The sequence below is a fragment of the Thalassophryne amazonica genome, chromosome 3, assembly GCF_902500255.1.
Source record: "Thalassophryne amazonica chromosome 3, fThaAma1.1, whole genome shotgun sequence".
NCBI lineage: Eukaryota > Metazoa > Chordata > Actinopteri > Batrachoidiformes > Batrachoididae > Thalassophryne > Thalassophryne amazonica.
Genome location: NC_047105.1, coordinates 148,269,983 through 148,285,971, shown reverse-complemented (window position 1 = coordinate 148,285,971; position 15,989 = coordinate 148,269,983). Strand labels below are relative to the sequence as shown.

The window sequence follows — 15,989 nt, the reverse complement described above, 5'->3', positions numbered from 1 at the left end:
GTCATTTGAGCAGCTAGTAAATGAGAATAATATCCCTGGTTCACATTATTTCAGGTATCAGCAGGTGCGTGTCTTTGTTCGGAAACATTTTCCTTCCTTTCCGTTACTCTCACCAAATGTCTGGATGGATGAGTGGTTGGAGGGGGATCTAATTTTAAATCAAAGGGGAGGAGTGAGCAGATTATATGAGGATATTCAGATCATCGCTTCCCCATCACTCAGCCATGTTAGGGCGGGGTGGGAGGAGGAACTAGGGTTTGATTTGTCCGACGTCTCCTGGCAAAGCGCAATCAGGAGAATACATTCAACTTCAATTTGTATCAGACATGGTCTGCTCCAGGTTAAGGTGCGCCACAGGCTTCATCTATCTAAGAGTAGGCTTGCCAGGATTTATCCAGATGTCGATCCGACTTGCTCCCGATGTTGTCAGGCTCCGGCTACTCTCTGTCATATGTTCTGGCCTTGCCCAAAGTTGATACAGTTCTGGTCATTAATTTTTGATACCTTTTCTTATATGTGCAATAGAGAGATAAGCCCTGCTCCTGAAATTGCAATATTTGGTGTGGTTCCTGCTGGAATGGCGATATCTGGGGCACAATCAGACGCCATTGCTTTTGCATTTTTATTGGCCAGATGTCATATTTTGCGTAATTGGAAATCAGATATGCCTCCTACACGCAGGCGCTGGGTTCAGGATGTAATGGCACACTTGAAACTGGAAAAGTTGAAACACACGATCAGGGGATCAACTCAGAGATTTTATAAGGTCTGGCAGCCATTTCTAAATTATTTTACCCTACAATTTGATGCTGGAGACACTGGGACATAATTGATTCACAGGCTCTGTAATTTTGTAACGTTTTTTTTTTTTTTTTTTTTTGTAATTGTCACTTCATTGTTGTATGTGTTGGGGTTGATGTTTGGGGATTTGTTAGTTGTATAATTGTTTACAATTCAAAACCCAATAAAAATATTTGAATAATAATAATTGCGCATGATTTGAGTATACACATTACGGGCGTTCATTGCCGTCCTCAACAAAAATGGCCAAAAATAACAAATGTCCCAGTATGAATTATGGATATATTAATAATATATAGCGAATATATGATGAACAATCACGGTTATATAACGCATGTAGTGAGGAAACAGATCTGATGCATTGCGATTATCACGGCAGTATTACGGGTGTATTATGATGCATCGCGCACGTGTTGTGCGTGCACGGCATCTGCATTGCGGTCATAAAAGAAGCGCACTCGCTCCTTTCGGCATCACTATTCACACCAACAATACAGCCTCTGGAGCATTTGCTGGACTTGGACAAGTTGACTGGTGTAAACAAGCAGTGAACAGGGCGAGTGGTGACGTCAGCAAATCGCATCAGAGCGCAGCTCGTCTGAACGATTATAACAATAAGTTAAATCTGTTATAAACATAGGAATAAATATTGTAACAGCTGCAGACAAGAAGGAAAAAACACGCAACTGTTTTATCAAGCCTTGACAATGTTAACAAGTCAAATAATTACCTTTTTAGACGGCTCAAAATGCTTTCTGCAGCTGGGCCGTTCACGTGCGGCCCAGCTGCAGCTTCTCTGTGATTCAGGAGGTGATTAGAGCCATTTTCAACAGCCAATTTGCAGAGTAAAATGATTAATCCGCCACAAAATAATTATTTTATATAGGCAGCATCCAGCGCAGAGCGCGTGGCAGCCGGTAGAACAAAGAACGGCGTCCAGCAGTGAACACAGCGCATCTGATTTGCATCCACCACAAATCAGATGCAAAGCAGACGTAATAAAAAAGCTTTATTCGTGGCCAATCTGTATGCAGTCGCTGCAACTTATTTTAGTTCGTGATGTGGACATGATGGGCACGATATATATCCGTTTTACACACTGTCCCAGTCCGCTGCCAAGCCGCAAATCCCTGTCTGTTGCGGATATCAGCGGATGACGGCGAATATACAGCGCATAGATTGAGTATGTTTGTGTATGTATTGAGTATGTATGGAGTATGTAAGGCAGATGTCATCCGCAGCCAGAATTTTGTGCAGCTCAAAAATCCTGGTAATGGAAAAACGTGCCTCTGCGGATAATTGCGGACGTGTGCGGGTGTTGGCCGACTCATACAAGCATGTTTCACACATATTGCGGATGTTAAGCGAATATGAGCCAATTTTGTGTGCAATCCATAACAAATCCTCCTAAACGCCAGTGGGACAGGGCCCTAAACTTCATCTTCTGAGGATGCTGGATTCAGGGAACTCCTTAAACTTGAGGTGATGTCATGTGTCATCTCCTCATCATTAAATCTCTTATCTGACTGTTACACCACAAATGAATGAGGAGTAACTGTTTGCTCGATGTCATGCATCATCAGTGTGTTTTGTGTAATTTTTTTTCTACTTGTGATTTTTTTTTTTTTTTTTTTTTGGACTGCTGAGGGTTCAGCCTCCTGCGCCACTCCTCTTGTTCCTGCATAAATACACACTTTCTGGCTTATACCTGGTTCACATGGCAAGATAATTAGGCCAACATCTCACCCAATCGTCCCCTTCTGACAATCTGAAAGAAGCCCCGACTATCGTGATGCTCTAAAGATAACCTGCTCCAATATTCCTGCTGTGTGTGGTGTGTTCCGAGCACTCTAGTCTGTGGGAGCGGCATCAGGACCAGTCAGACGTCCAATCATGGATAATCAACATGTTGGATTGTCTTGGCCCGATATCCCAGCATGTGGTGTGTCCCACGAGCACAAACCAGCACGCAGCCTGTTGAAATTGATGTGTAGCCAATCAGAAAGCCACATGACGGAGAGGAATCCAAAGTCTGGTGCTCGCACTGTCTCCACTCCTTTAACAAATGCTCGTATTGTTTTTTTTTTTCTGTGTTAGAAATAGTCCACAAACTATCTCCATTTGTTCACTCTGAAGTCACATTTGATATCGAGAGGTTTTGTGAAATTTTCTATGTGACCTGGGAATGTTGGTGTGTGAAATCTGTTGGTGTGTGGTGTGTTGTCCTCACCGTGTGGCTGCACACCTTCAGCAGTGTACCACCAAAACCTTTCTATCTATGTTTTTTTTTTATCACCATGTGTGTGGTCTCTCAGGTATTGGAAACCTACTGGCCATTTTAAAATCTTGCCGTATGAACCGGGCATTAGTGTTTATCTTAAAGAGACAAATGATCAGTGGTGGGCACAGTTCCGCTAATCTGCTGACTGCTAATTATCAAAGCTAATGTTTTCATTATCGGATTAGCTTTTCAGATAACTTTCAAAACCATCATCTGATAAATTATCTTGCAATAAATTTTGGTCCGATAATTTTTAGACCGCTAACATGTTATTGCAAGCTTAGTGAATAAAGCTTTAACAGTTAATAAACATTTTGAAAGTCTGATATCAAAGATTTTAGAGCCTACCTGTTAAATGTTTTATAGTACACATACAGCTAGTATCCTCTACAGACAGAGGAGAGCTGGTTTCAGGAGAAATCACTCTATCCTCTGCAGACAGAGGAGAGCTGGTCACAAAAGACAACCAAAATGAGAGACGACAAAAAAAATAAATAAATAAAGCATTTCTCTTGACACCCTGCTAACTAGCTGGCAATATCACCCAAGTCATCCAGAGGCATACAGTTTTAACTTATGGTTCAAATTTTAACCAAACTAATTTCGGACAAGTTATTTAAATTAACGTCACGTCTGAAGTTTTATGAAGTGGAAATATCATATATTTGTTTTAGTTTTAAAGTAATGCACTAATTTTAAAGGTTTTAGTGTGGACATGGTGTGTGTGGGTACCGTAAACATTCACAACAGGAGAAATGCATTTGAGACGCTCTGAACAGGCTCCACATGGACAACAGCATTAAACTCTCTGTATATTGTGCCTAAAACTCTCAATATATTCTCTGGGTTTATAGATGTTGTTATTGTGTTTGTTTTATGTAAAAATGCCAGAAGAAGCTCAGGTTGCTTCTCCATTATTTTCAATTGGAATCACTGTGAGTTGCAATCGCTTCCTGTTTGCTTTATAATGTCCTGGTTATTGTCCTTTACAACACTGTTTGTCCTCTTTGTTCCAGAGTAATATATATATATATATATATATATATATATATATATATATATATATATATATATATATATATATATATATATATATATAAGATGCCTGAAATTCTGTTTGTGTTTATTAAATTCCATGCAGATTAAACATAGCAGACATGGATTATTTATTTGGAATATTTGTTTTGGCACGTTTTCATGGTCTCTACTGCCATCTGCTAGCCAGTAGTGTTCATGGCAGTATTCACCCTAAGTATTGAAATATTCAATGATCCTTTGCGTGCCAGAGAGTTGCTGCAGCTGATGAAAAGAAATAAAAATGTACATTTTGGTTGTATAATGTTCATTTACAGTTGTCATCATGTGTTTTCTCTCTGTGCTATTTAAACTGCAGCAACTCTCTGGCACGCAAAGGATTATGGGTTAGGGTCTGAGTGTCTCGGCGCCAGTAGATGGCAGTGTTCTATGCATTTTGACCCGGTTATATCAGACGGTTGTCTAATCACAACTTGACTTTTGGCTTTTGCAAATGGCTTTTTTTTTTAACGGCATATTTTACAAAAGCACATTTATATGTAAACAACACACACATCACATTAACGTGTTTGTTTTTACATAGAATGAATGAGTCAACCAATCAGTGTTAGGAGAGGCTCATTTTACCCATAATCCCTTTGGCATCTGTGTGTGTTTGTTATAAAACTTCAGAATTAGTGCATTATTTAAAATTAAGAGATATGTGTTATATTTTAAGTTTGTAAATGACAGAATTGTCATTAATGTAGTTATTCTATCCAGAATAATTTGGTTCATAAATCAAAACCATAAGTCAAAACTTTATTTTCCAAGACCTCTGCCTTACGGTGACACTGCTGTATGCTGTTAAGGAATAATGACTTTTTTGTGACAACCTGGTGGTCAGGCTCCTTTTGCTGCAGTAGAGTAAAATATGTAGTAAACAGGAGCTTCCAGCAGGGGGCACAGTGCACAAAGACAGAAGTGGTGGTTCATTGTTTGGGTTTGTGGTTGTGGTGTTAAAACTCAATTTTGAAAGTTATTAGTTATCGGTTAGCTGTAGGTTCTGATAAATTTTGGGGTGGTTTATCAGTTTAGCTTTATAAAATATAACTTTTCAGTTAGCTGATCAGCTGTTAACGAAGCTAACTTTTTGGTTAACTGCGCCCACCACTGCAAATTATGAAACACCACTTGGGGAGGAGACAGAAGATGATGGACTCAGGTTCTCTAATATGCCTGAAGGTTTCCGTGCCATTCTTGAATGTTTGAATTTGTAGGTTGTGACTTTCCTCATCTTGCGGTCTTTACACGGGTCATTTCCTCTCCTCTGTTTCCCCTCCATCTTTAAAGTCCAGTCCCCAAACTGCGATGGAGGAAGGTGGACAGCTTAATGCCGTCCAAGGCAGGCTCCAGTGCTGAAGGTCCTGTCCTCATTCTGCCAAACGTCTCCTTTGATGATGAAGGTTTTTATGAGTGTGAAGCCTCCAACTCTGAAGGAGCCGACACATACCAGGGACGCATCATTGTCCAAGGTACCAGAAGAGCAGGGCTGGAACAGATCAGACGTCCTACCTGCTACCTTTCATGTTAATGACACTGAAGAGCATGTTGTTCCAGGGTATTAAAAACAGACCGGGGTTGTTTGCTTCTTGTCACATTTGTGTTGTGGGGCTTTGCAGCTCAGCCGGAGTGGTTGCAGGTGATGAGCAACTCGGAGGTTGAAATCAGCTCAGAACTGCAGTGGGACTGTGTCGCTGTTGGTAAACCACGCCCCTCCATGCGCTGGCTACGTGACGGACATCCCTTCACCACCACGGTAACACACACAGTCACAACAGTAATATTGTAAACCACAAATGAGATGGTCATGTCTTCACACAAGCTGCAAAAAGGTAAATGCAGCCAGAAAAGAAAACGAAAGCGAGCGAGGGGTACAGTACACATTGAATGGGGTCCATGAGAGAAAGTACCAAGTTAAATGAAAAATAAAGTTATTTTTCGATTATTTAACAGCAAATATATCCTTAAACTCAAATAAAGTCACAATCCAGACACTGTTCCCTGGGACATCCTGAGAATTTGTGGGATCCCTAAGAAGCTGCTGGACATCACAGCCAGCACAGAGACTGTGAGTGCTGTGAGAGTCTTTCCCAGTGAAAATGTGGTGTTCCTCAGGGATGTGTTGTGGCTCTGACACTGTTCAGTGTTTGCATGGACTGGGTGTTGGGTCGTATTGTGCAAACCAGTAACTTGAGTGATTTGTTGGTGAGGAAAGGTTTCCTGACTTGAGACGATGCTGTGGTCTTTGCAGAGTCAGTGGACACTCTGACTGCAGCACTTGACTTGAGAAGCTGGTGAGGAATCAGAGTGTCTGATTTTGTCCTGGATCAAGACAGGCTTGTTTATGACTTCCTGGACTCAGCCATCAGAAGGAAAGTGTTGAACTTATAGAGACATTCCCTGATCCTGGCAGTGACATACAGCCCATGTCACCAACCCGATCCAGTGACATATCCACAGTGCAGTTGAAGTCACCCCCCAACGCCAAACAGTCACCAGGATCCTGCTGCACTAAAATGTCCCTCACCTGTTTGAATAACCCCACCTGCTACAAGCCCTCGTTGTGTGCGTAAATATTCATGAACACGATGGTCAACCCCTGGACCTGAACCCTGACCAACAGAGCCGGACCCTGCACAATCTCAGTAGTGGATAAAACAGTGATGTCAAGTCGAGGAGAAAACAAAACCGCCACTACAGCACTGATGTTGGAGCCATGACTTTGATCAAACTGTCCCCTCCACCACCGAGCCCAGTCCACTTCATTATCTGTGTCAGAGTGAGTCTCCTGCAGGAACAACACATTCACCCCCCCCCCTTTTCCAAAATATGTTTATTGTCTTTTTCATTTTATACACACTCTCATACAAGAGACAATCAACAAATAATAGAATGAAAAGTAAGAAAATAAACACCACCTCACCTGAACTGAGTCACACTCTCACATGCACCCAGACTCCCAGCGTGCACCAGAGAGAGAGAAAGGGGGGAGAGAGAGCGGGAGAGAAGGTGAGAGGGAGAGACAGAGAGAGAGAAGGTGAGAAGGAGAGACAGAGAAAGAGAAGGTGAGGGGAGAGAGGGGAGAGAGAGAGGGGGAGAGAGAGGGGGAGAGAGAGAGAAGGGGAGAGGGGGAGGAGAGGGTGAGAAGGAGAGAGAGCGAGAAAGAGAGAGAGGGTGAGAGAGAGCAGAGAGCAATGGACAAAATGAGCTAAATATTATACGGTTAATTTTTCACACTCACTAGTTTGTATTTATTTGTGTGTGTGTTTCTCCTTCATTCAGGGGCAGCATCAGATACCTGAAGAAAATTGACATCATTGAATAATTAATGCTTTTCACTGGACTTTTTTTTTGGCTGGAAAACAACTGACAGCCAAGAACAATAAAAACAGATAAAAAAAACAAAAAACATTAAAGAAACAGAAATAAAGTCAGATGGCTGTTGTCTAGAAAACTCCCTTTGTCATCTTTTGACACTGAGCTTTGAAAGTCAAACTCTGGATTATACAATTCATGGGAAAAAGGACAAAACTCCACAGTGAATTTTATTTACCTACATATACATTAAAACGTTCCACACGAGGTATTTTCAGGCAGGTTATGTTAGGAACACGGCAGTTTAAAAAAAAAACACATGCACACATTATCCAAACTGAATGTTCACATAAAGAAACGTGGAAAAAGGCTTCATTTAATATTTAGTTAGTTTTGTCTTCCGTGGTGACAGGTTTGTTGTTAGTTGTTACTGCAGGTTGTCATCATAACAATAATCGGCTCTCAGATTACTTGTCTAAGGTGATGCATCATTTCAGAGACAGTCAAGCTTCTTGTCCACTTGTCCTGAAGTGACACCAGAGCTTTCAGAAGCCCAGAATGAACCACCAGCTGCAGGAAAAGTGGAAGACAAATCTCTCCTCCTAATTTCCGCTCAAAGTTTTGAACATGCGCAAAACTTTCTGATGAACTCAGTGGACATCAGCTGACAAGGAACTCATTTTGCGATTTATAAAAGGAACTTTATTCATAAACATCACAGCACACAGCTCTGATCATTGTGCACCTATTGGCTGTGATATTGAAATTATATTGCTCTTTTTTTCTGAGTTAATGTCCAAGCTCACGTCAGTACTGTCATGTGTCAGTGGATGATCTGCTGTTGCCGCAGCAAAAAATGCCCCGGTCATTGGGTGGTCATGTCTACTTGTCTGACTGTGTGATCGTTAGACTTGGACGCTAACCAGTGACCTAAGGTGGCAACTGGATGTCTTTGGTACTAAATTTCTTCAAAGGATCCTTGGGTACCGCCGGAATGACTTTGTGTCAAACAACCAGTTACTGAGAGAGACGAGGATGAAGGACATGCCCAAGTTTCACCTGGCTGTGGCAGATAGATTGTTATTTTAGTGATGTAGGAATGGAGTGGTTGTCTGCCTGGGTGGTTGCCATCCAGAACCTAAGGCAAATATGTGGGGTTGTAGATGTGGCAAAGCGCAGCACCAGCGCATGCTCATAGACTTGACAATCCACACAAGCATGCAGAAAGGATTTTCTATGAATGTGGCCATAAAAGTCATAAAATAAATAAGTCTTTGTTTATGTTTTAATATTCTGTTTTACTTTGGATGTGACCTTCTTTGAGTCACCATAATTGTCAGGTTTTATAGAACATGTAATGATTTATTGATGTCAGTGCTCACCATTAAAACCTTCATTAACTACATTCTTGGAAGTCTTCAGATGTCTTTGGAGGTCTCCAGACATCTTTGGAGGTCTTCACACATCTTTAGAGGTCTTCAGATGTCCTTGGAAGTCTTTACATGTATTTGGAGGTTTCCAGATGTCCTTGGAGGTCTTCACACATCTTTAGAGGTCTTCAGACATCCTTGGAGGTCTTTAAAGGTCTTCAGACATTTTTAGAGGTCTTCAGGCGTCCTTGGAGGTCTTCAGGTATCCTTGGAGGTCGTTCCACTGGATTGGGGTTTTTGTTCTTTCCATGATAACATCATGAACAAATCAAATAAGGTTTTAAATGTTGAACATCTGAGTACATAATTCTAAAGGTCAAATGGGCGAGGACATGTTTAAATTTAAGAGACTTTTCAGATCATGAACTCACTGCTTCTTGTCTTATGACATCATAACCACTCACTGTTCATCCTTTGTTGTTCTATAATCCTGTCAGGACGGGGTGGAGGTAAACGGGGGTCGTCTGAAGATCAGTCACCTGGCCCTGGATGACTCAGGAATGTACCAGTGTGTGGCTGAGAACAAACACGGTACCATCTACTCCACAGCTGAGCTGAGAGTCCAGGGTACGCGCGCACCCCCTCCGGCCCTTACAGGAACACAGTGGTGATGTTTCAGGATCTAATCAAATCAAATCAAATCAATTTTATTTATATAGCGCCAAATCACAACAAACTGTTGCCCCAAGGCGCTTTATATTGTAAAGCAAAGCCATACAAGAATTACGGAAAAACCCCAACGGTCAAAACGACCCCCTGTGAGCAAGCACTTGGCAACAGTGGGAAGGAAAAACTCCCTTTTAACAGGAAGAAACCTCCAGCAGAACCAGGCTCAGGGAGGGGCAGTCTTCTGCTGGGACTGGTTGGGGCTGAGGGAGAGAACCAGGAAAAAGACATGCTGTGGAGGGGAGCAGAGATCAATCACTAATGATTAAATGCAGAGTGGTGCATACAGAGCAAAAAGAGAAAGAAACACTCAGTGCATCATGGGAACCCCCCAGCAGTCTACGTCTATAGCAGCATAACTAAGGGATGGTTCAGGGTCACCTGATCCAGCCCTAACTATAAGCTTTAGCAAAAAGGAAAGTTTTAAGCCTAGTCTTAAAAGTAGAGAGGGTGTCTGTCTCCCTGATCTGAATTGGGAGCTGGTTCCACAGGAGAGGAGCCTGAAAGCTGAAGGCTCTGCCTCCCATTCTACTCTTACAAACCCTAGGAACTACAAGTAAGCCTGCAGTCTGAGAGCGAAGCGCTCTATTGGGGTGATATGGTACTATGAGGTCCCTAAGATAAGATGGGACCTGATTATTCAAAACCTTATCAGTAAGAAGAAGAATTTTAAATTCTATTCTAGAATTAACAGGAAGCCAATGAAGAGAGGCCAATATGGGTGAGATATGCTCTCTCCTTCCAGTCCCTGTTAGCACTCTAGCTGCAGCATTTTGAATTAACTGAAGGCTTTTCAGGGAACTTTTAGGACAACCTGATAATAATGAATTACAATAGTCCAGCCTAGAGGAAATAAATGCATGAATTAGTTTTTCAGCATCACTCTGAGACAAGACCTTTCTAATTTTAGAGATATTGCGCAAATGCAAAAAAAGCAGTCCTACATATTTGTTTAATATGCGCATTGAATGACATATCCTGATCAAAAATGACTACAAGATTTCTCACAGTATTACTAGAGGTCAGGGTAATGCCATCCAGAGTAAGGATCTGGTTAGACACCATGTTTCTAAGATTTGTGGGGCCAAGTACAATAACTTCAGTTTTATCTGAGTTTAAAAGCAGGAAATTAGAGGTCATCCATGTCTTTATGTCTGTAAGACAGTCCTGCAGTTTAGCTAATTGGTGTGTGTCCTCTGGCTTCATGGATAGATAAAGCTGGGTATCATCTGCGTAACAATGAAAATTTAAGCAATACCGTCTAATAATACTGCCTAAGGGAAACATGTATAAAGTGAATAAAATTGGTCCTAGCACAGAACCTTGTGGAACTCCATAATTAACCTTAGTCTCTGAAGAAGATTCCCCATTTACATGAACAAATTGTAATCTATTAGATAAATATGATTCAAACCACCGCAGCGCAGTGCCTTTAATACCTATGGCATGCTCTAATCTCTGTAATAAAATTTTATGGTCAACAGTATCAAAAGCAGCACTGAGGTCTAACAGAACAAGCACAGAGATGAGTCCACTGTCCGAGGCCATAAGAAGATCATTTGTAACCTTCACTAATGCTGTTTCTGTACTATGATGAATTCTAAAACCTGACTGAAACTCTTCAAATAGACCATTCCTCTGCAGATGATCAGTTAGCTGTTTTACAACTACCCTTTCAAGAATTTTGAGAGAAAAGGAAGGTTGGAGATTGGCCTATAATTAGCTAAGACAGCTGGGTCAAGTGATGGCTTTTTAAGTAATGGTTTAATTACTGCCACCTTAAAAGCCTGTGGTACATAGCCACTAATAAAGATAGATTGATCATATTTAAGATCGAAGCATTAATTAATGGTAGGGCTTCCTTGAGCAGCCTGGTAGGAATGGGGTCTAATAGACATGTTGATGGTTTGGAGGAAGTAACTAATGAACATAACTCAGACAGAACAATCTGAGAGAAAGAGTCTAACCAAATACCGGCATCACTGAAAGCAGCCAAAGATAACGATACGTCTTTGGGATGGTTATGAGTAATTTTTTTTCTAATAGTTAAAATTTTATTAGCAAAGAAAGTCATGAAGTCATTACTAGTTAAAGTTAAAGGAATACTCGGCTCAATAGAGCTCTGACTCTTTGTCAGCCTGGCTACAGTGCTGAAAAGAAACCTGGGGTTGTTCTTATTTTCTTCAATTAGTGATGAGTAGTAAGATGTCCTAGCTTTACGGAGGGCTTTTTTTATAGAGCAACAGACTCTTTTTCCAGGCTAAGTGAAGATCTTCTAAATTAGTGAGACGCCATTTCCTCTCCAATTTACGGGTTATCTGCTTTAAGCTGCGAGTTTGTGAGTTATACCACGGAGTCAGGCACTTCAGATTTAAAGCTCTCTTTTTCAGAGGAGCTACAGCATCCAAAGTTGTCTTCAATGAGGATGTAAAACTATTGACGAGATACTCTATCTCACTTACAGAGTTTAGGTAGCTACTCTGCACTGTGTTGGTATATGGCATTAGAGAACATAAAGAAGGAATCATATCCTTAAACCTAGTTACAGTGCTTTCTGAAAGACTTCTAGTGTAATGAAACTTATTCCCCACTGCTGGGTAGTCTGTCAGAGTAAATGTAAATGTTATTAAGAAATGATCAGACAGAAAGGAGTTTTCAGGGAATACTGTTAAGTCTTCAATTTCCATACCATAAGTCAGAACAAGATCTAAGATATGATTAAAGTGGTGGGTGGACTCATTTACATTTTGAGCAAAGCCAGTTGAGTCTAATAATAGATTAAATGCAGTGTTGAGGCTGTCATTCTCAGCATCTGTGTGGATGTTAAAATCGCCCACTATAATTATCTTATCTGAGCTAAGCACTAAGTCAGACAAAAGGTCTGAAAATTCACAGAGAAACTCACAGTAACGACCAGGTGGACGATAGATAATAACAAATAAAACTGTTTTTTGGGACTTCCAATTTGGATGGACAAGACTAAGAGTCAAGCTTTCAAATGAATTAAAGCTCTGTCTGGGTTTTTGATTAATTAATAAGCTGGAATGGAAGATTGCTGCTAATCCTCCGCCTCGGCCCGTGCTACGAGCGTTCTGACAGTTAGTGTGACTCGGGGGTGTTGACTCATTTAAACTAACATATTCATCCTGCTGTAATCAGGTTTTTGTAAGGCAGAATAAATCAATATGTTGATCAATTATTATATCATTTACTAACAGGGACTTAGAAGAGAGAGATCTAATGTTTAATAGACCACATTTAACTGTTTTAGTCTGTGGTGCAGTTGAAGGTGCTATATTATTTTTTCTTTTTGAATTTTTATGCTTAAATAGATTTTTGCTGGTTATTGGTGGTCTGGGAGCAGGCACCGTCTCTACGGGGATGGGGTAATGAGGGGATGGCAGGGGGAGAGAAGCTGCAGAGAGGTGTGTAAGACTACAACTCTGCTTCCTGGTCCCAACCATGAATAGTCACGGTTTGGAGGATTTAAGAAAATTGGCCAGATTTCTAGAAATGAGAGCTGCTCCATCCAAAGTGGGATGGATCCTAACAAGACCAGGTTTTCCCCAGAAGCTTTGCCAATTATCTATGAAGCCCACCTCATTTTTTGGACACCACTCAGACAGCCAGCAATTCAAGGAGACATGCGGCTAAACATGTCACTCCCGGTCCGATTGGGGAGGGGCCCAGAGAAAACTACAGAGTCTGACATTGTTTTTGCAAAGTTACACACCGATTCAATGTTAATTTTAGTGACCTCCGATTGGCGTAACCGGGTGTCATTACTGCCGACGTGAATTACAATCTTACCAAATTTATGCTTAGCCTTAGCCAGCAATTTCAAATTTCCTTCAATGTCGCCTGCTCTGGCCCCCGGAAGACAATTGACTATGGTTGCTGGTGTCACTAACTTCACATTTCTCAAAACAGAGTCGCCAATAACCAGAGTGTGATCCTCGGCAGGTGTGTCGCCGAGTGGGGAAAAACGGTTAGAAATGTGAACGGGTTGGCAGTGTACACGAGGCTTCTGTTTAGGACTACGCTTCCTCCTCACAGTCACCCAGTCGGTCTGCTTTCCCGGCTGCTCGGGATCTGCCACAGGGAAACTAACGGCGGCTAAGCTACCTTGGTCCGCACCGACTGCAGGGGCCTGGCTAGCTGTAGGATTTTCCAAGGTGCGGAGCCGAGTCTCCAATTCGCCCAGCCTGGCCTCCAAAGCTACGAATAAGCTACACTTATTACAAGTACCATTACTGCTAAAGGAGGCCGAGGAATAACTAAACATTTCACACCCAGAGCAGAAAAGTGCGGGAGAGACAGGAGAAGCCGCCATGCTAAACCGGCTAAGAGCTAGTAGCTGCGCTAAGCTAGCGGACTCCTAAAAACACGCAAAGTGAATAATGTGTAAATAATTTTGAGGTGATTCAGCAGAGGGAGTGCTTTAGTTAAGGCACGTGAAGATTACACTGTGAAACTAATCGTTATCTTGTTAACTAGATCAATCTAACTGTGCAGATTAAACAGCTAACAGATACAGCAAAACACCGCTGTGCTCCGGAACAGGAAGTGATACAATACCGCAGTGAGAGCCAACACTCTCAGATCCAGACTGAGAGTGTTCAGTCTGGACACTGACTGTTCCAGTCAGTGTCCTGTTCCACACTAATCCAGACTGTTCCCACAAACAGCTGGTTTATCTGCTTCACATACAGCTCATACTCATACGGGGCTGCAGGAAACTGGGTCCCCAGAAAGAAAACTTGGACTTGAAATATTTGCATACACAAAAAAATTAAGAAGTAAAGTAAAACACAGGTCACCTTCTTTAGGTAACAGAGGTTCTTCACTCACATCCACAGGTATCTATCAACAACTTCAGAGTTCTCTGGGTGTCTTGGTGGCTTCCCTCACTAGTCTCCTTCCAGCATGGTCACTCAGTTTTCATACAACCCCAATTCCAATGAAGTTGTGATGTTGTGTAAAATGTAAATAAAAACAGAATACAGTGATTACAATGATGATCCTCTCCAATCTATATTCAATTGAATACACCACAAAGACAAGATAAACTATTGTTTTTGTGCAAATATTTGCTCATTTTGAAAATGATGCCTGCAACACGTTTCAAAAAAGCTGAGACAGTGGCAAACAAAAGACTGGAAAGTTGATGAATGCTCAAGAACACCTGTTTATAAGATAAGATAAGATAAACTTTATTGATCTCACAGAGGAGAAATGCACATGTTACATCAGCTCTTAAAGACACACAAGGTGGGTGCAAGTAGAGGAAAATGTTCATCAAACAGCGTGTGCAAGGATAAGCAATAATAATAATACTTGTAACAGTACAAGACATAAGAAAATGAGGTAGAAATAGATAGAAATGGAATATATATATATATATATATATACTCAACAAAAATATAAACGCAACACTTTTGGTTTTGCTCCCATTTTGTATGAGATGAACTCAAAGATCTAAAACTTTTTCCACATACACAATATCACCATTTCCCTCAAATATTGTTCACAAACCAGTCTAAATCTGTGATAGTGAGCACTTCTCCTTTGCTGAGATAATCCATCCCACCTCACAGGTGTGCCATATCAAGATGCTGATTAGACACCATGATTAGTGCACAGGTGTGCCTTAGACTGCCCACAATAAAAGGCCACTCTGAAAGGTGCAGTTTTATCACACAGCACAATGCCACAGATGTCGCAAGATTTGAGGGAGCGTGCAGTTGGCATGCTGACAGCAGGAATGTCAACCAGAGCTGTTGCTCGTGTATTGAATGTTCACTTCTCTACCATAAGCCGTCTCCAAAGGCGTTTCAGAGAATTTGGCAGTACATCCAACCAGCCTCACAACCGCAGACCACGTGTAACCACACAGCCCAGGACCTCCACATCCAGCATTTTCACCTCCAAGATCGTCTGAGACCAGCCACTCGGACAGCTGCTGAAACAATCGGTTTGCATAACCAAAGACTTTCTGCACAAACTGTCAGAAACCATCTCAGGGAAGCTCATCTGCATGCTCGTCGTCCTCATCGGCGTCTCAACCTGACTCCAGTTCGTCGTCGTAACCGACTTGAGTGGGCAAATGCTCACATTCGCTGCCGTTTGGCACGTTGGAGAGGTGTTCTCTTCACGGATGATGCGAAGGAGATGTGTTGCACTGCATGAGGCAAATGGTGGTCCCACCAGATACTGACTGGTATCGCCCCCAGTAAAACAACTGCACCTTTCAGAGTGGCCTTTTATTGTGGACAGTCTAAGGCACACCTGTGCACTAATCATGGTGTCTAATCAGCATCTTGGTATGGCACACCTGTGGAGTGGGATGGATTATCTCAGCAAAGGAGAAGTGCTCACTATCACGATTAGACTGGTTTGTGCACAGTATTTGAGGGAAA

The 15,989-nt window shown here is 41.7% G+C and overlaps 1 protein-coding gene across 1 annotated transcript in view; it reads left to right on the top strand.

Annotated features, from left to right (window-relative positions):
* Nucleotides 1-15,989, top strand: part of cntn2 (contactin 2) — a 344,973-nt gene that overhangs the window by 145,910 nt on the left and 183,074 nt on the right. Inside the window, 3 exon segments of the mRNA XM_034167507.1 lie at nucleotides 5,450-5,631; nucleotides 5,779-5,915; nucleotides 9,342-9,471. Of these exon segments, the coding sequence (XP_034023398.1) occupies nucleotides 5,450-5,631; nucleotides 5,779-5,915; nucleotides 9,342-9,471 (449 nt within the window).